This window comes from Castor canadensis, chromosome 10 (assembly GCF_047511655.1).
Source record: "Castor canadensis chromosome 10, mCasCan1.hap1v2, whole genome shotgun sequence".
NCBI lineage: Eukaryota > Metazoa > Chordata > Mammalia > Rodentia > Castoridae > Castor > Castor canadensis.
In genome coordinates this window covers 77,057,965-77,078,306 of record NC_133395.1, presented here as the reverse complement: position 1 = coordinate 77,078,306, position 20,342 = coordinate 77,057,965, and the positions used below count along the sequence as shown (strand labels likewise).

Below are 20,342 nucleotides of genomic sequence, written 5' to 3'. Positions count from 1 at the left end.
TTCTAGAAAAGGCACGATCAGTGGTTTCCTTGGGATTAGGATTTGGGGAAGGGGTAAATAGATGGAGTATAGAAGACTTTTAGGGCAGTGAAAATACTGGGTATGGTACTATAAGAGAGAATACCTGTCACTATGTACTTACCTAAACTCTTTCAATGTACAATGCTAAGAGTGAACCCTAATGTAGACTGTGGAGTTTGGGTCTTCATGTAGGTTCACCAGCTATAACAAATGTCCCACTGTGATGGGGACTTTAACAATGGGGAAGACTGCATATGTGGGATAGGAGGCATCTGAGATGTCTCTGACCCTTCTGTTTTGCTGAGCTTTGAAAATACAAAACTGATAGTGCTACCCCATAGGGTTTTTGTGAAGATGGAACCATTGACATATGCAAGGTGCTTAGGACAGTGCCCAGCGGCAAATAAGCCCTACATAAATGTTAATCATTGTTCTCATAAGCAATCTGTCCAAAGTTGAAGACCTAATAGGTATCAGAACAGGGGATATGAAACCACTCTGAAGCCCAGGTCATATTATTTCAACTGTTGCTTATTAATTGATATTTGATGAAGGAAGGGAGGGTGTTTACTATTTTAGAAAACCACAGATTTTGAATAGAACAGTTGAGCCATGATGACTACCTAGGTACCTCAGCAAAAACACACCAATGACAGAACAAATATATAAAATAGTAAAGGAAAATTGCAGAATATCAGAACTGCCAGGACCTCCACGATCAAAACAGATCACCGTCACCTCCTCGTCTCTAGACAGCCCAGGCATCTCATTATCCTTGACGTTATGAAATGTCAGAAACTTAAAACCTTTTCAGCTTAAGGGGATTTCTTCTGAAAAAGTCCCTTGCTCATTTTTCTTAAAAGATTATTTGGAGGAATTTTTTTTTTAAATCCTTAAAACCATAAAGTTTTGATCCGCTGTTTTTCACACTCCTTGATTGTGGGGGAATGAGAACAGATGGTCAGTTTTATAGCCATCTTTTCTTTTTTTTTCAGTACTGGGATTTGAGCAAGCAAGCTCTACCACTTGAGCCACACCTCTAGCCCCTTCGCTGCCGTCTTGAGATTTCATAATTCTGCTTTAATCATCAACATGCAAAGTGACTGAGTCCAAGTGGCTCATTCAAAACTATGTTCATTCTGATTATTTTTGAGTATATGTGCAGCTCTCCTAAAAACCTCAGGATACACAAGTATATTGTTGCTAGCAAGGCTTAGCAATTTGGCTCTAGAAAGCTGGCATGCCAAAATGTTCTGGCATAGAGCCTAGGAAACACCAGGAATTACTCTCTTCTGGGCAATGGCTCGAACACTTGACAGATACCATCAAGTACTAAGGATGATGTTCCTAGGAACACAAGGCCTGGGGCAAGGGGCAAGGAATGAAGATGTGATGTGTTTGAATGCTAACAACCCCAACATGAATGGCTTCCATCCCTATCACATGTGTTTCCATACCACAATCAAGGTCTCTTTGTGTTTAATGACAAAAAATGTTTCTAGAAGGGAAATGTGAAATGGCAGGGCTTAAAGATATCGAGAATGTCGTCCATCAGATTTTCATGTAGCTGGAAAGGAAAATGGTTAAGAGTTAGGTTACTCTTCTCCAAATTCTCACCATGTGGTCCTAATCAGCAGTCTCCAATGATGGATAGAACGGATAATCTCCTTCAGGCTTCAGCCCTAGAGTGAGCCAGAATATAGTGGCGTCTGCTGCTCAAGGAAAATTCCCAACACTGTCAGTACAGATTTTAAACCCTAGAAATATTTGTTTCTCCTTTTTCACAAACTCATCAAAATAAAGGAAAAAAAAAAAAAACTAGCAAACCTGACCTTGTACTAGATTTTTGATGAAGCTGTATTTAGACAGAAAATTCCTAGGAATTCTTTACAGAGGGTCATATGAAGTAGAATTCTGCAAATCCAAATCAGCCTCAGACTACTGCCATTTTAAGAAATCCACCTAGCTGGCACCAGTGGCTTATGTCTGTAATCCTAGCTACTCAGAAGGCAGAGATCAGCAGGATCTCGGTTCAAAGCCAGCCCAGGCAAATAGTTCTCGAGACCCTTTTTCGAAAATACCAAACACAAAAAGTGCTGGTGGAGTGGCTCAAGCAGTAGAGTGCCTGCCTAGTAAGCATGAAGCCCTGAGTTCTAAATCAGTACCACCAAAAAAAAAAAAAAAATCCACCTGGGTTTCCAGACAGTATTTTAGAGGCTAGGAGTGCATATTTGCCCTAATTTGTGTATATACCTCCTAGCTTAGGATGTGTGGAAGAAAATCATCCCACTTGTCTGCATACGCTGCTACACGTGTTGCAGGGGCTGAAGTGACTCCTGTGGTAGGCATCAGACCATCTCAGGACTGAACTTGGAAACCTATCCTCGCTGGAAAATTTGTGCTAGAAGAAACTGTCAGAAAATACGTGGAAGGAGTCATGCATTAGAGATGGAGGTGAAATGAGTAAGGGAAGAGTGGGATTGGAGAAGGGGAAGATGAGTACATGTTGAAAACTAAAACCTAAAATCAGAGAAGACTGTAGACTTTAACCAAGCAATAATAGGTAATGTCATAAATTTCCTACGAAATCCAGATCTAAAGATTTCAGACAACTAGTATGGCTAATCATTCCTTCTTCTTATTTATCTATTTTTGCTTGTGTTTTAGTTTTGCAATTGTTTTCTTTGTGCAGAATGTTAAGAGTTTTAGTTTACTTTTTCTTAATGGAGAATTTTGATGTATAGAAGCTGTATTTTCTCCCTAAAGTTTCTCTCACACAATTAAAGACAGTGATTCTGTTGAACTGCACAGAGACTTTTATTTTCCAGCTATGTGATTACAACTCCTGCACAGGAAGCATCAGCACCTTTCAGTTCAAGGTGAAGGGTTCACGCCCCTCGAGTCTTTCCACCTTAGAAACATCCTTCTGATCACCACAGGGGGAAAGGAAGCAGCAAGGCTCTGTGAGTCAATCTACAGATCCCACCTCTTGCCGTTGTTAGTTTGGCACCCTGAGCAACACACACCAGCTGTGAAAGCATCACCTAAACAGGCAGTTGCCTAAGCTTCTTGTGTGTGGACTGAATTGTGTCAGGTCTGGGAAGAAATCTAAAGGAAGGCAGTGTTGAAAGGTATTGTGGGAGCTCCACACAATACTGACAGGGGTCCTTGTAGACTAGTAGAGGAGGGCTCCTTGTTCCTGCACCCCCCCACACACACCTCCACCTTGCTTTGGTGGTGCTGGGGTTCAAACTTGCTAGGCAAGTACTCTACCACTTAAGCCACTTCTGCAGTAAAAAGCTTTACTTATTTTTCAGATAGGATCTCGTGTTTTTGCCAAGTGCCACACTTGCACAGCTGGGATTACAGCCAAGCCTCCATCTAGGTAGGGGACCTACAGCAAGCTGTTTGATGGCCCTTCCAGAATTTGAGTGTCTCTCTGGCTTTTCTCTTTTCTTCATTCACTGATCATCTGATCACCAAGGCTGGCTGAATCTGTCAAGTCTGTCACCATGGCTGCGGTTCACAGCCACCGTTCCTGCCATGAGCCATGTGCAGCCCCCTCACTGCCTCAGTCTTGGACATCTGACTTCCTCCACAAAACCATTTGTTTAAGTGAAAAGAAAAATAACAAATGTGGGAAGATATATTAATGGAAAATTTAATTTACCAGACAATTTAGTAATCAGCTAAAGCAGTTAAATATAATTACTTGAGTAATTAAATTGATTGAATGCAGTATACAGAGGTTTGGTGGATTTATACAGGCTGTTGTGACAATGTGGTGGTATTGATTTTTCTGCACACTACATGTAAATCCAAATCTGTGCTCAGCTGGTAGCTGTGCATGTATACAGCAGGCACAAAATAATGTCGAACTACTCATTTGTTCAAATTCACACACTGGATTTGGTGATAAATAGACAAAGCTATTACAGTATGGCTTCTTTTTCTTAAAAGTCTATAGAATACAAATTTGCCTTTTCAAAATACATCTAGATAGATAGGGTTTCTCATCTTCATAGAAAGCTAAAATGAAATACCAATACATCTGCAGATGTTTATGAGGGGTCAAAATCCTCCAAACAGAACAACATGTTCTGAAGTAAATATTCGGCAATAAATAAGTGATAGCTAGCTAGTATGCAGTGACTAATCACAGCTGTGTAGTAGAAAATGGTCGGAGTTTTATTAATCCCAGAGACAATCCTCTGAGTCATCAGAGACAAGATTTGTGCCCCTGGACCAAAATAAAACTGTAATGGAAGTATTCAATAAAGATGGGATCAGAAGACCAAATTTTCTCAGAAAAGAAAAAGAATTAATAAAATAGTGAAAACAGAAATACATAAAATGTTAGGTCACTTAGAAAAGTTATAATTATTTAATGGATTATATTGCAGTTACCTGGACTTTAAAAAGGTGTGGTCATAACAATATTCTACCAGGAAAAGAATGTCTTAATTTGCATAGCAGGACAGTTACAGGCAGCATATTTGCCTGTAACATTATTTGTTTTATTAGCAAACAAATAAGATTCAGGATGCTTTTCTATGGCTACCATTATTGATTCAAACACTTTTAGTAATAGTGACATTTAAAAATAATCAGCTTCATTATATACCCTGTGTTTCCAATGAACTCATATAATATTCATGAAACTCATAACATTTGTGTGTTTCATAATGACCCATGAAGCAATGTATTTCATAATCCTTTCTTCTCCTAGAACAATCTTTGAAATAGACAATTTCCTGGTGTCTGACAAATTATGCAGGACTTTTGAAATACTGGAACTTGTAACTTTGTGCTACTGTTACAGAAGAACAGATATGATAAATCTATGACAAAAAGGCCACCACTCCCCAACCCATCCCACATCAGACATTAAAAATCAGTCCTGGGGCTCTTTCTCACTAAACCTAGAATTGATATCTTCAATATCAATCTTAACAGAGTACTCCACACAACACCTGTCAACACTTATTCATGTAACAGACAGTGAATTCTTGTTATATGCCAGGCACTGTACTAAGGAGGCATAGTGCAGATAAAAGTAATCTAGACACATCTGCACCTTGTCCTGGAGACATTTAGAATAACAATTGATTTGACTCCTAAAGTAATCAGCACTTGTCAAAGCTGCTCTGTTGGGTAGTTTTAGTAGGGTTCATTTCTAAATAGCTAAGTTTCTCTTCTGTCGTAAAAGGGGTTGGGGTAGACAGTGCTGAATAATGCAGGAGTTCAAGGGGAAAATAACTGAACACTGTTTGAGGGGAGAAAAGAGATGGTCTTTTATTCAAGTGTCTGATTCTCAAGTTAGACTGATAAGCACATAGGAGAAAGGTTAATGAGAATTTTAGTATGAGTACATTTTTCTCTCACTTCCCCAGCAAGTGCTAAGGAAGTCTCTAGCACCCACTGCAAAGTGCTTGCTTTTCTCCTCAAGTGTCAGAAACAACATAAAATACCACGGAACTAGAAAGGGCACACAAGTGGCTACATTTGCCTCCACTGTCAGGCATTGTGCGTTCTTCCCCCTGAGCACAATCGCCTCTCTGCAAGTCTCTGAATTCCGCCCCTCTCCACCTGCCTCATTTCCTGCCTGCCACCCTGTCTTCTCTCCTGCAGAAGCTGGCTGAATTGCCAGCCTGCAGCCTACTCTTCTGTTTAGGTGGACTGATGTGTTCCTGTGACGGCAGACTCTAGTCCTCAGAGAGCTACCTCAGAAGAATACAAAATGTGCCAACAGAGTTTGAGGAACAGACATAAAAGTGTCTCAGGGAAAATGAGTCCGACAGCTGCTAAAAAGAGGCTTCTGTCAATACCATGCAATGATTCTACCTACTGTCGCCTAAGACTAACCCTGAATCTGCAGCATCACATAGCATGTGTGCTAGCTTTTTCTAGTTGCTTTGTTTTAAAAGCAAAAAAAGAACCCCCATGAAAATGGCTGATTGTTCTGTTTTTATGCCGGACATGCCTCCATCCCCTCAACAAGTTTTGGAAATGGACTGAACTAAACAAGGAGGAGCAATTACAAAACATCTTTCTTATTCTTTCTCAGAGATCCACTTCTACTGCCAAATTATACTTCTTTAAGGATTTTTTGTTCCTTCCCTTTGAATATTACTTCGTTTGTTCATTCCCTAAGGAGGAAAAAAAGTATCATAAAAGTTATCATCAAAAGTGCTTCACTTTTGCCTTTTGTCCTTTTCACTATCCAGCTCGTCAATCATTATCATACCTGCCTAATGAACACAGAATAATACACTATTGTTAATTGGAACCAATTACGTAGTGCTCAAGAGATTATAGTAACATTACATTTATTAGTTTAGTAGAAAATTCATTGTGTGTGTGTGTGTGTGTGTGTGTGTGTGTGTGTGTGTGGTGCTGGGTATTGAACCGAGGGCACCCAATATACTAGCCATGCACTCTGTCACTGACTATATCACCAGCCCAGAAAAAACAACATTTTACAATTTTAACATATAAGAGAAGACAATTGTATTAAAAGGACCAAAATTTTGTATCCTATTTTGAGTTTCTCAATAATTAAGAAATCAAATTAGGATCCTATCATTTCATCCAACTATGTGCCCGACACTATTCTACAGGTCATAGGTCTAGTGGTGAACCAAATATAGTCTCTCCCCACATGGAACAAATAATTCACTGATTGGGTCTTGAAAATTCCCATTGAAATTGACACTCAGTTGCATTAAGATGCTTTCCCTCAGTTTCTGCTACCAGCGGAATTTCTTTCCTGGCCCATTTTTCCATACCTGCTAGGAAAGCCACTTTCCAAAGGGATCAAGGTAGATTTATGACCACTGCCAAGTCAAACAGAATATCAAAAATGGAAGTCTTACCATTAATAAATACATAGATTGCAGATTCTGTTTTCTTCTTCTTTGAAGTAGACTTGGGTAGATATCTGCAGCTGTAGAAGCCAGTGTGGTTTGCCTGAGCCATGTTCAAAGTCAAAGTACTGCAGAATTGCTTGCTGCTCCTTCCACAGGCAAACTTAGTTATGCTCAGCCTTTTGCTTTCCTTACTCACCGTTTTAGGCAAAGACCATGAGTGAGCTACATCCCCCCTACAATGGCAGATAAGGAGAGAAAACACAATCAAGTCTGGGCCAGGCTGGGCACTAGATCCTAAGCCTGCTTGGAGGACCTCTCTCAAGTGTAGTCATCTTTCTCTTTATAGAAAAGCAACAAATTCAAAGAACTTCTGAACAATACCAGAATAAAGATGCAAAAGAATTTGGGCATCATTCCCTCTTCTTCCCTGAGTAATGCTCTCCCTCCACAGGACTCGCCATCCATGTGCAAGTAGATCTGTGCACTTGGCACTTCGCTGCTCACAGAAGGCCAAGACATCCCCACCTTTCTACTCTGAGAGCTAACCTTTCTGCTCTGCCAGGGAATTTTACTTGAGAAAGGCAAGTAGATTTTTCCTGAACCAACAGTTGCTTACCTGCATTTGACATAGAGGGTCTGGCCTGCTTGCATGACGTGCTGGGTGCCTTTTAAACTCAGTTCAGGACCTTTCAATTTTGAACCTGAACTAGATCCTGGAAAATAAAAATTTTAAATGTATTATTTGCAAATCACCCTCTTATCTATTTATTTTTTAGTAGGTATGTTTTTTCTTTAATTTGCTTACATATACAAAATAATACCTTGAATATAAGTTTCTTTTAATTCATAAATTTTTCCTAGTCCAAGACTTGCCCACAAATATTACATATCCTTTTCTATCAAAGGACCTAAATATGTTATCTAAAAGCCCATCTGTTTAGAATGTAAGTAGATACACATATGATTCAAAAGGCAACCATATGAAGAATATGTAATGATAACTTATTAAAACTCTCAAGATTAAATGTGTCATGCAAAGTTTATGTCTAAGACCAAACTTTCTGTCAGTGGGGTCATCTGGTAATACCAACTGATCTTTTTTCTGGATAAAAAGGAAATATCACACTGTACCCATAAATACAAATAATTTTGTACAAATACAAAGGCTTTTTTAACTTTTTGGAAATACTAACTACCCTGATTGGTTCATTACTAATTGTGTACATGTATGAAATTTTGCACTCTAGCCCATAAATATGTATAATAAAGTATTGAAATTTTCCTAGATTCTAGATGTAGCTCAATCATTAGTTGAGTAATATTTTGAGCCAGTCATTTTCCTTTATGAACTAGTTTCCTCATTTGGAAAACTAATTTTAGAATCCGAGTCAGTTTTAGAAGTCATTTGGTTTGTGTTACATAATCTCCAAGTTCCTTCGATAGTGAGTACTTCAGTAGAAAAGGAATTGTTCACTCTTAACATGACATTGGACAAACGTCTCATGGGATTGTTGTGAAGCAATGAACTAAGGTACATAAAAGTGCTTCAGGATTTATACCTCTTTATTCGACACAACAACTAGCTAAGTGACCCTGGACAAGTCACCTCCCTCTCTAGCTCTCAGTTCTTTTATCTGTAAAATGGACGGGATGCGCTTGGATCTTGACCTTCCACTTTGACTATCCCAATCCCATGATTCTTTAGCTGAAGGTCCTCAGGGGTTGAGCCTCCCTTGAAGCTCTCATTGATGACTCAGAATAGCATCACCAGGGATCTCTCTTAGAGCCTCCTTCTTCCGCTTATCCCTCATTCCTCTCCCTCTTCCTCTTCCTTCCTACACAGATGTAATGCTTGAGAAAAGCCAGAGATCAGAGGCCTAGGACACTAGCGATCTTTAGGCAGGAATCAGGATTAGGATAGAGATGAAAGATAAATCTTGGGAATTTAAGTATTTGGCACCAATCTTCAGGAATGTTTTTACTTGAAAGTGAGGTTGCACAGTGGAACTCAAAGCTTGGGACATCTGTGTGTCATATCCCATGGCCACACCCAGTTGTGCCCTCTTGGGTTTCCCTTGTGCCCTAGTATGTCAAAGAAATCCAAATTCAGGTGAAAGATTCACGTTTGAAACTTTGTTTTCCTCCTACTGATGCATGGCCTTGGCGTTACTTAGTTGGCTGCTCTTTAACATTCTCGTGGGTAAACCTGGAAACCCATGATCGCTCCCAGGCAGGGGGTGTGCACTCCGTGCTGCATCATGGGAGGGGCCAGCTTGCTGCTCATCATCAGTCAGATGCCTACTGACCACGACGACAGCAGAATCACTTCCCCCAACTTCTGTCAGGGGATATTTTGCTACGTATATAATTGCAAGGGAAGATATTAAATAAACATTACATAATGTGCCCAATGTTGCTCATGACCTAAATTAACATTTTAAGGTAACTTTTTTAACAACAGGTTCTGATATAAAATCACTACTATATAAAAGACTGAATGTTAGCTGACTTAAAGTAAAATCACTGTTTCATACAGATGCATAGAAGAAATCAACTCAGGTACACACTGCATACTTTACTTATCTTTTTGAGTTTCCTGGAGCAGCATACAGCTCAAAATCAGTGGTCCCTGACAATAGCAAGTTTCCCTAAAGCACAGCTAACAACTAATAACACCTACTCTGAAAAGTTGCTGGGCCAGAATAGTTTCTGTCTTTTATGACATGGAACTCTGGGGAATTTATTGAGCAATTGTTCTTATGGTGAAAAAAATCCAGCAAAGCTATCTATGGAAAATTCTGGCACTATTTGCTCTTATCTCTGTGGTCAAAGTGCAGGTGATCACCTTTCCCATCCAGAACAGGCCTCCATTTTCATGATAGGAGGTTTCCAAACTAGATGAATCTTCACCAGCAACTTAGAATGTCAATTCTAATAACCTTCGTCAGAGAGACCCTGTAACCTCAAAGACCCAGCTGAGAAAAGTGTTGTATTTAGAAAATCCCTTAAGGAGTATGCCTTCCACAAGTTCCTCTCTACACACCTCACACTGTTCTCTGACTCAAGGACAACCAGACGAGTGGCTAGAAGACACTGGAGGAAAATAGGGTTATTGGAAAGTTTAGAGGGAAAATGGCTTTTAAAATACTGCTGTATAGTTTGTCACCGCTAACATCAATGAACTTTGTACTTGGAATGAGGAAGCTAGACTAAAATTAAAGCCAGGGAAAAGAGAAGTATAAAGAAACTGTATTTCCAAGTAACTGGACACCAAGTAAATACTATTCCTCAGTTAACAGGAAAGCAGGGTCTCATAAAGATTAATGGAAACCAGGCACTGTGGTACACACCTGTAATCCTGGCACTCAGAAAGCTGAGGCAGGAGGACTGCAAGTTTAAGGCCAGCCTGGGCTACATAGAGAGATCCTGTATCCAAAAAAAAAAAAAAAATAGTTATAATGGAAATACCAAGTCTATAGCTTAACAGGAAAACTAATAAGGAAAAGGAAAGTGAAATATTTATTCCTCACACACTTTCGAATCACATTAGGCCCTAAAACACTTCTTTGAGGCAATCTCATCACTACCTCTACTTGAGTAATGAAGATGCAGCTAGCAAAGTTGAGCACCTAGTGCATGCCAGCCACTCTTTGCATCTCAGATGATCACCGAAAGACATAAATGTGTCCTATCCAAAAGCGTGGGCATCCTCACACCACGTCCAGCCACTAAGTTGGCTCCTCTCAGTAGCTCAAAGCCACAATGCCCAATTAGATGATAAATCCCCAGGATATTTTGCTTTCAAGGGTGGAGTGCTCTAAGTTAACAATGATTCCTCCACTGTAAAGTTTGGGTGGGTGTCAAACTTTCCACTGTGCCACAGTGGCCTAGAAATATGATTTAAAAGAATGGTGGTGTTCCTTTTCATCTGTCAACAACAATTCAATATATAGATATTTTAATAACCGGAAAATTATTATTTAGCATAATAATAACAAAACAGAAAGCACAATGCAGACCATAAAAATAGGCTTTATTACATGCTTCTTTGTAAGGAAGAGCTACTAAGGTCAAGCAGTGTGACCAACAGCATTTAAAAAACCCACACCTGAATGTGTTCTTATTTTAAAACTGGCACTTTGTAGTGACTTTTTCTGACTATTTCCTTTGTTGTTTTTCCATTCTATATTACCTGATAGGTACAATAGAACGTGGCTACACTGATAAAAAATCCTATTTCTCCTTTCCTGTATGCCAAATGTCAAATAGAAAGTCACCTTCCATTCTCCACGTTCATTTTGTTAGGCAAAATGGAATGCTCTTTGACTTCAGTAGAAGAGTGAGTAAGTTGCCAAGCAATGTGTCTTTATTTTGCAATCAAATTCAGTGTCCAAATGATTGAGTCTCTTTCTCTAAAAACTCTTCAAACTTACTGTGATGAATGATAGAAAAGGATGAACTCCCAGCCTTGCTGTCACTTTTAAGACTCAAAAAATACTCCTGTTTTAAGACTAACTAAAAGTGTCATTAGAAAACTGCTAATTTTATTGATCTAAATAAAAGGTGTTCTTACTTGTTGAATTCAACTTCAAGACAATTCCCCTAGCTTTTCTCTACCAGGTGTTAGCACAAGCCCCTGTTACATGGAAACTCAAGGATTGTACTCTGTAAGAAAGGTTAACATCAGTCTGTATGTACAATGGTGGTCCCCTAGGCTTAGTGATGTTGCGACCGTGTTACTTTGTATACATACACTGAATAATGCAACAAGAAATTTGTCTGAGATGCATTTTTCAGAACATATCCCCTGCCAACTGTATAAATCATGAAACATCTGTTTTTCCATTTTTGATTTGGAGTCATTAATCTCCTCAGCCCTGCACTTAACTAGTTCTGTTGTGGCCCTTGTAAGCAAGCCACTCTAAGCCTCAGATTCTTCACCCATTACCAGAGGAAGTGAGACTTTGATTTGAATGACCTCTTCAGCTTAAAAGTCCTGATTCTGAGGTCACAGTCATTGATCACAATGTAGAAGTTAGAAACCACAATTTAAAAACACAGCCCAATTTAAAAAATTGAATAGACATTTTTCCAAGGAAGATATGAAAAGATGAAGGACATCATTAGTCATCAGGAAAATGAAATAAAAAATACAATGAGATATCACTTCACACCTAATAGGAGAGCTTAACTAAAAAGATATGTGAGAAGGTAGAGAAATTAGGACCCTCCTCTCCAGCTGGTAGGATTTTAAGGCAGTGCAGCCACTTTGGAAAACAGCATGTTAGTTCCTCAAATGGTCAAAGAGAGAGGTAATCCTAGGTAGAACATGATTCGCAATTACACTCCTAAGTATCGACCCAAGAGAACTGGAGGCACACGTTCAGGTAAAACCTTGTGCATACATACTCACAGCTGTATTACATATAATTGTTAAAAAGTGCCAGCAACCCAAAAGCTCATCAACTTGCAAGTGGCATATCCATCCGATGGAATATTGTTTGACAATAAAAAGGAATGAAGAAGTACTGATAAATGATACACCATAGATGAACTCTGGCACACAGAGAAAAGGCCATGTCAGGTCATAGTGAGAAAGTGACCCTCTGCCAGCCACAGAGAGAAGAGAGGCCTTGAGAGAAACTCAACCTGCCAGCAACTTGATCTTAACGTCCAGCTTGCAGAATCGTGACAAAGTAAATCTCTCTTGCTTAAAAAAAAAAAAGAAAGAAAGAAAAGAAAGAAAAACACTATGCTAAGTAACAGAAGCCGGTCATAAAGGGTCACATATTATATGAGTCCATTTATATAAAAATGTTTAAAATACACAAAATCATAGATAGAAAATAGAAGCCAAGCCTGGTGGAATATGCCTGGAATTCCAGCACTTGGGAGGCTAAACCAGGAGAACTACAAGTTCCAGGCCAGTCTGGACCACAGAGCAAGCAAGGCATTATCTCTAAAAACCAAAACACGTACACATACAGGTTGTCAGGACTGGAGGAGGATGAATAGAGAAAGACTGATAATGAGTATAGAGTTTCTTTTTGGTGTGATGCAAATGTTTTAAAATTAGAAAGTAATGATGATTGTACAACTCTGGATATACTATAAGCTACCGACTCAGCCCCTCCAATGTTCTGATCTCCTATAGTCATACTTGGGGTGTCATATTTTGATCTCCCACAGAAGTGAATTTTATCTCAATAAAGCTGCTGAAGAGATCACAGACTTACAATGAAGGCCTGAATACTGAGTTATTTCAAAATCTGGTGTCGTATATGGTGTGAAGTTCTACCCTGGTTTGTTTGCTCACCGTAAAGTTTTAGAAAGCTGATTTGTAAAGAAATATTTCCTTTATATTTAGTAATATCACTATTGATACAGAAATTTTACAAACATATTGCAAAAAATCTTGCTGCTCCATTATGATCTTTAAGATTCAACTTAGTATTAATTTAAAATCATTTCTAGTTGCATATTTTGAATTTTAACTATTTAAATGGGAATTTTTTAGCAAACTGAGTCTCATTGACAATTAGGTTGCTAGATCTCTCTAAAAGAATCTACTGGTGTTACCTTTGTATTAAAATTGATTTCTAATTAGTTTTTAACTCAAAGCTTTGTATATTAGATTTATTTCCGACAAGAAGCATCTGTCTTTGATTTCTGCATACTGTTTTCAATAGCACATAATCCTACATGATAAATTGTCTCTTTAAATACAATTTCCCAAGTATCATGTTTCTAAAATCTGAATTTAAGACCATGAGCCATTTACCAAGGTTATGTGAGGTTAATTAAATATAATTCATAATAAAAGAAGATTCCTTCCCCAGGATGTAGCTTATTAAAAGCTCACATCTCACAAACTGAATCTCCTACCCTTGGTGGCAAGGGTAAGAGAGAGGTAAAGAATGCAACTGCAAATTTCTAGAAGCTCCCAGAGTTTGTATTTGAGATGCTGACGTCTACTGGGATCTGGTAATTAAATTTAAGTTAAATGTTGGTTTTAACCCTGATATCCTCTGTTCAGGTTATGTATAAGATTGCATGAAGGGAACGTTTATAAGCAAACGTACTGAATTAGAGTTCCTGCCTTGAGTGAGGACAACTGGGATGGCTAAGCTGACAGGACACACTGGGATGAAAAGCATTGTGAGGTGCACTTTCCTCTTGCTTCTAGAATGAGAAAGGCTGAGGGTTTCTGCTCCATCTGCCAATCAATGACACAGAAGTCATGAAAACCATGGGAAATTGTATGGTGGCAATACAAATGGAATCCCACAGTTAGCCACAAAATTATTAAATATTCTTTTCTTCCAAAACAACTAGTCTTATTTATTTATTTTTGGTGCTAGGGACAGAATCCAGGGCCTCATGGACATTAAGCACATGCTCTGCTGCTGAACCTACAATGCAGGTCTCTGATTTTTAACAGTTGGCCTTAGGTCAATGACAAACTCATGCATTTTCATTGCATTCTTCCATTAGTGTAGACTTTCCAGGTTGGGATTTAGAAACTGAATTGTATGGAGTACTAGCACAAAGCTTGGCTTGCTGCTGACCAATCCCTTATGTAGTCAGGACGAGGTGTGACTTTTAGAGCAGCAGAATATTACAGGTTAGGATAAATTGTCACTGATCTTCAGGACCCAGAAAGAGACTCGAATGTTCAGGCAGCTGCTGTCCAGCAACAAAGTTCCCTCTAAATCTTTACAGTATGTTAAACTCACTATTTTACCACACCAAACCCACAAAAAGAATTCACTGGTTTCTGATGTTAGCATTTTTTGCTCTTCTAGGTAATCCTCAAATCAGTAGATTTAAAATTGTTGGTGCCTTAATAGAAAACTTAAAATAATTATTGATATACTGCTTCCATCAAGAATTTAGGTGCCAAAAACAAGAAAAGAAATTATCTAGGTGTTTAATGCCAGTAATTAACCTTGGCACTTCCCCACTGGTGTGGGCGTATCAATCAAGTCCCACAATCAGCCACAACAATTTTTTAATGTTTTTTTCTTCCACTCTGGCTTGTTTTAAAGTTGTCATACATATATATTGTTCAAACAACTGCATGTGTGCAGTGCTGGCGATGGAGTTCAGGGCTTTGTGTGTGCAAAGCTAGCACTCTACCACTGAGCTCCACCCTGAGTGCGTACAATTCACATCTGAATTGTCAGTCAGTAAGATCCTGAAGTAGCTGCTGCAGCTCACAGCACAAGATGTCACGCCGTGTAAGCCACTGAAGTGGCCGTGCTTAAAATGATCCAAATTGGTCCAGTCTTCATTTGTTAAATTTATTCATTTTCCCTTCAACTTTGTAAAAGTTATTTCAAAGAAAATCATCTGTGTGTTTAAAAATGTTTACCAGGAGAACAGTTTTCTAACATTGACATCCTTCAAGGAACACGTCTGCAAGCTCTCTGAGCTTCTGACTTGACACTGGCTTCTCAGAGGGTCACAGTTTAACAGGGCAGTCATTGATCATTGCATCTGTCACCAGCTGCCATCAGGAGCCTACCCTTCCAGTGACCTATCACCATGCACAACTCCTTTTCATGTGACATCAGAGTTAATTAAGTTGGCCAGGGAGAAATCTGCTGACCAAGGGGTCCCCTTGTACCCCCAATGCTCTCCTCCCACTCTGCTGATCTCTTATTGAATGAATTCAAAACCCATCTCCACCGAGCTAACAGCGTGTTCTTTCAGTTTACCGTTCCATATCACAGGAGTCACCCAAGCTGCCTGGAGCAAAGGTCAAGACCTCGCTGACAGGACACGAGACAGAGCTTATGCAGCATTGGGTAGAAAAGTCTGGGAGACCTTCATCTGGTTCTGCAAAGGGCCATGAACAGAACTAGTGTTCTTTGCAGTTTTCTTTATCCACAGCAGGAAGCTGGTCTATTTCGTGTGTCCATCCTAAGGACTAAGGCTTTCTTCCTGGCACTGTTCAGAGGACTGAGGGGAAACGGGGCCCTGAGTGACATCACAATCACTCCTAGTGTTAAACTACTGCTTCAAGATGAAAGCTTTCAGGCAAGGATATGTGCATTTCCAGATAATGAACACCTGGTTGTTACTGATTGTACTGAAGGAGAGGTGTGATTTCAATACATACAAGACTAAATTTACTACACTTAGCTTCAGAGGAGTGAGTAATGTTTTTTCATTATTGTTTTGGCTGCACTGGATTTGAACCCAGTGCTTCATGCTTGCTAGGTAGGCACTTTACCACTTTTTTTTTGCTTATAATTTTTCAGAGAGGATCTTGTGTTTTTGCCCTGGGCAAGCTTTGGACTGTGATCCTTCTGTCTATACGTTCCTCATTTCTGGGATGTCAGCCATGCATCACCACACCCTGCTTCTTAGTTGAGACAGGGTCTTATTAACTTTTTGTTTAGGCTGGCCTCAAACTTTGATCCTCCTGATCTCTGCCTCTCAAATAGCTGGGATTACAGGCATGAGTCACTGAGCCACGTCAAAAGTAAGTAATGTTTTTATGGAGTTGTTCAACTTAAATCAATTGCTACAAAAAACAGTTGTATGTAGTGATCCAGAATCAGTAACAGAAAGAGCGTTTGGATAGACTTGCACTATTAGGCATGGCAGTAAGGTTTATAAGATGCTTGAACTGCTTTAGCAATTAGAGAGCTAATATTAAATTACTTAGAATTACAAGTTTCAGTTCTTTGCAAGGCATTGTCTATATTCCCTTTAAGCAAACAGTTATCAATCTGGAAGCAAAAGGTGGTATGTACACCCCCACAATTTAAAATTTAGTTTTCTCTGTTCTACATAATATTAGTCATACAGTTTGGTATTTGCCCAAAGATTTTACCAGATACTCTGCTACCATTATTGTTCAATGCCCACGTCCCCGGTATCTTCAGAGACACCTTATTTCCATGGATCCCCATGGGGTTTCTTAGAAGGAAAGGCTTGCAGAGAAGACCCTGGGAAGAGCTGGCCATGGGAATTGGAACCTTTTAATTATGTTCAGCCACTGCTTATAACCTGCCATGTGGCACAGATTCACAAGTTGTTTCTCTTTTTGGAAAACAAATAACTTTACCATGGAGTAACGTTGTGAGGATATTAAGTAACCATTAAAATGCACCTTGTTTGAGTTTTAATTTTTAATCCAAAATAATGCCTTTTTGTATAAAACCTGGCTGTCATACAGCTAGGCAGACAAGCGTGTACCTTAACACTCATTATTTGTGCAAGAAAAAGCAAAAAATATTAGTAAATGCAGTTTCATCTATTCTCCTCATATACTCTTCAATATTTTTAGTCTCATCACCTATTATGAGTACTGACAGAACACAGCTTACTTGCACATAAAAATAGGGGAAGAGGTACATTATGAGATTGAAGGTGGACGTGATGTTACATGCCTGTAATCCCAGAACTCAGGAGGCTGAGACAGGAGGATCACAGGCTGGCCTCAAAATAAATAAACAAACAAATAAATAAAAACAGGAAGAGAGAGAGAACAAAATGAGAAGGCTGAGCATACTAAAGTTCCTATATTGGCATTCAACCTCCTTTAACACAGCTTATGAAGTCCAGACTCCATAGAAGACACTTTTCTGGAATCCTTTAGACTGTCTATAAAGGAGATGTTTTAAAATCACTCACTAAGAGGAACACTGAGAGCTCTGTCTTTGCAATCAACAATACATACAAACCCCCTGACTTTTCAGATTTAAATGGCTAGAAGCGTGTGATAGTTTTCCATCACAGGAGAACTGAGTTTTGAAAGCTACTTATCATTCTAAGACTCATTAAACACTCATCTTGACCATTGTGTTTTTTATTGTCAAATCAGTTTCCTTCTAAGTTAAACAGTTTGAAATATAATTCCTTTTCATCACTCATAGTTTGGAGACTAATCCTGCTTAGACATGGGGTGAACATTTGACTTAACTGTTCTTTCAAAATCTGGCTCTGGATTGGAGGCGTGGCTCAAGCAGTACAGCTTCTGCTTTTCAAGCACAAAACCCTGAGTTCAAACCCCAGTTCCACCAAAAAAAAAGAGAAAAGTTTCAAAATCTGGGTCCTTTTCATTTTCATATTTTCTTAGAACTTACATAATCGATATAGTAAATATTTGTCAATAGTTGTGCCTTCCTAAGATTTTACAAGCATTTTTAAAAAAAGAAATCTGACCTCAAATGGAATTAATGTTATACAAATTTTGCTGACAGTCAAGGTTCTAGGGAACAATGAACAATTAAAAGCAGGAGTTGGTGATTTACACCTGTAATCCTGGCTATTTGGGAGGTTGAGATTGAGAAGATCTCAGTTGGAGGCCAGCCCAGACAAATAGTTCACAAGATCTCATCTCCAAAATAACCAGAGTAAAATGGCCTGGAGGTGTGGCTCAAGCAGTAGAGTGCCTGCTTTGCAAGTATGAAGCCCTGAGTTCAAACACCAGGCCCATCCAAAAAAAAAAAGCAATATGTTTCCACTAAAGCATCTTGACTTTTTTTCTATTTTTTCTTTTTTATTTATTTTTTGCATCTCAACTTTTAAAAGAAATAGTTCACTGACACCTGATATCTGTCACTCTTCAGTATGTGATGTTAAGACCCTCCTTCCAAGTCTCCAGAGAAGACTTTAGAGTCATTTGTACCCAAACCTGAGGGGGACTGGTTTTAATTCTCCAGGTGCCTTTTCTCATACATTTTCATTACTCTACCTACAGCTTTATTTCTAGAAATAGAAAAGAGAGAGAAGAAAAACAATAATAATTTCTACTGTCAACAGGCCACCAACTTATGAGTCAGCTCATTCTGGAGGATAAGGAGAAAAATGGTAAGGAGAAGTTACAAAAAAGTGAAGGAAGAACTCTGTGGAGAGGTCCCAACCGTGGAGCTGCTCCCTGGAATGAAGCCAGCCCCTTCCCAGGGTGAGACTGGTGAGCTGGGTACCAGGTGGACTTCCACGAGCGACTCTGGGAATCTAAGAACTCTTTTCCTTGTTCATCTCCTCTCCTTTCCTCTTTTTTTACTGCCAGCCAATCCCAGGGTTTCCCCATGATATTGTCTACACAAGTTCTTTCACCCACCTCTGTACCTTGCTGACTTCTCCAGTCTTCAACCATAATATTAATTCTTCCAGCTAATATGTCAACATATTCTAAGATAGGGATGCAAAAATGTACAAAATAAACAAGCTCGCTCTCTTGAAAGTGTTTATAACTTAGCATGGACAACAGATGAACTAGTATATATAGGTATAAATGAAATTTTACATATAAAGAATTACTTTTAATATAAATATTAAATTGCATCATATTTGTGTGCTATCACGAGGAAGGGCAGGGGTGGGGCTGCCTCTTTCAGCCCAGGGAGTGAAGGATGTTCTGGCAGAAGAATGGAGTTTAAGGTAACCTAAAGAATTAATGAACATACATTTTCTAAAGGAAATATCCGAATCTGTTTCTCTTTCCTTCAGAAACTTTCAAATCTTCAAAGCTTCATCTTTATTTTTTTTTCTCTTTTTTCTTTTCTGCTGGGGATCAAACTCAGGATCTCATATATGCTAGGCAATTGCTCTACTTCTGAGTCACACCTCCAGCCCAAAAATTGCTTCCTTTTAACAACTTGCTTCTTTAGACTCTGCTTTCCTTGGCTCATTTGTGATGTTTTAATGCTCTGCCTCACATATTTTTTAGTCTGGGTTTACTTTGCCACTGGAGGAAAAGTTACAAGCAAGCATTCTTCAGAAGACATACCCATGCCACGCTGCGCTTTTAGAAACTGCATCGTGGCAGAGGACTGCGGTAGAGACTCAGGACTGAAGGGGAATAAAAGAAAACTACCAGATGAGATGCATTAGCCAGGAGTAGCTTGTCCTCCTTTGTCTCTACTCTTCTAGTCCATACCATGGGTGACCCTGAGCCAAGAGGAAATGGTTTTCAACCGAAATGTTCTCATTCAAGGTAGCAAAACACTGGCAGCAACAGTGGCATTCCCTACCATCTCAGGCTGTCAGTGGACCCAGGAACTGAAGGGTCCCAGTCAACTGCCTCTTCTGAGCTATGCGGGAACCTTGACTTGCTCAGAGAATCTTAGCAAGAGGGCTCATCTCAAGGACAGTATCTCGTGGGAACCAATTCTCAGTCCTGAGCCTAGAGTCAATTCATAGCCAGCTCAGCCAAGGCCAAAAAAATGGCCTCCAATCAGAAGATGGCCCAAAAAGAAAGAACAGAATATTACATATGGATTGGGAAAATTACTGCCAGTTCTTGAGTGCATTCCACTACCCTTCTCCGCTTACGTACTCACATACAGTATGGAGCCATGACTCCCACAAGGCCTCTGAGACTCAGAACCAGCATTTACTGAGTGACTACTATGTACCAGGTACTGTACTGAACTCACAACTGCAAAGATGGATCAAAAACAGTCCTTTCTCTTGAAGGATTTTCAGTTCAAA

At 39.3% G+C, this 20,342-nt stretch overlaps 1 protein-coding gene across 2 annotated transcripts in view; it reads right to left on the bottom strand.

The window, feature by feature from the left end:
- Positions 1-20,342, bottom strand: part of Flt1 (fms related receptor tyrosine kinase 1) — a 161,314-nt gene that overhangs the window by 127,481 nt on the left and 13,491 nt on the right. For both annotated transcript variants that reach the window (XM_020176806.2, XM_020176810.2), the window contains exons 3-4: positions 7,507-7,603; positions 6,897-7,123 (exon numbers count right to left, since the gene is read on the bottom strand). In XM_020176806.2, coding sequence (XP_020032395.2) covers positions 6,897-7,123; positions 7,507-7,603 — 324 coding nt within the window. The remainder of the gene's footprint in view (positions 1-6,896; positions 7,124-7,506; positions 7,604-20,342) is intronic.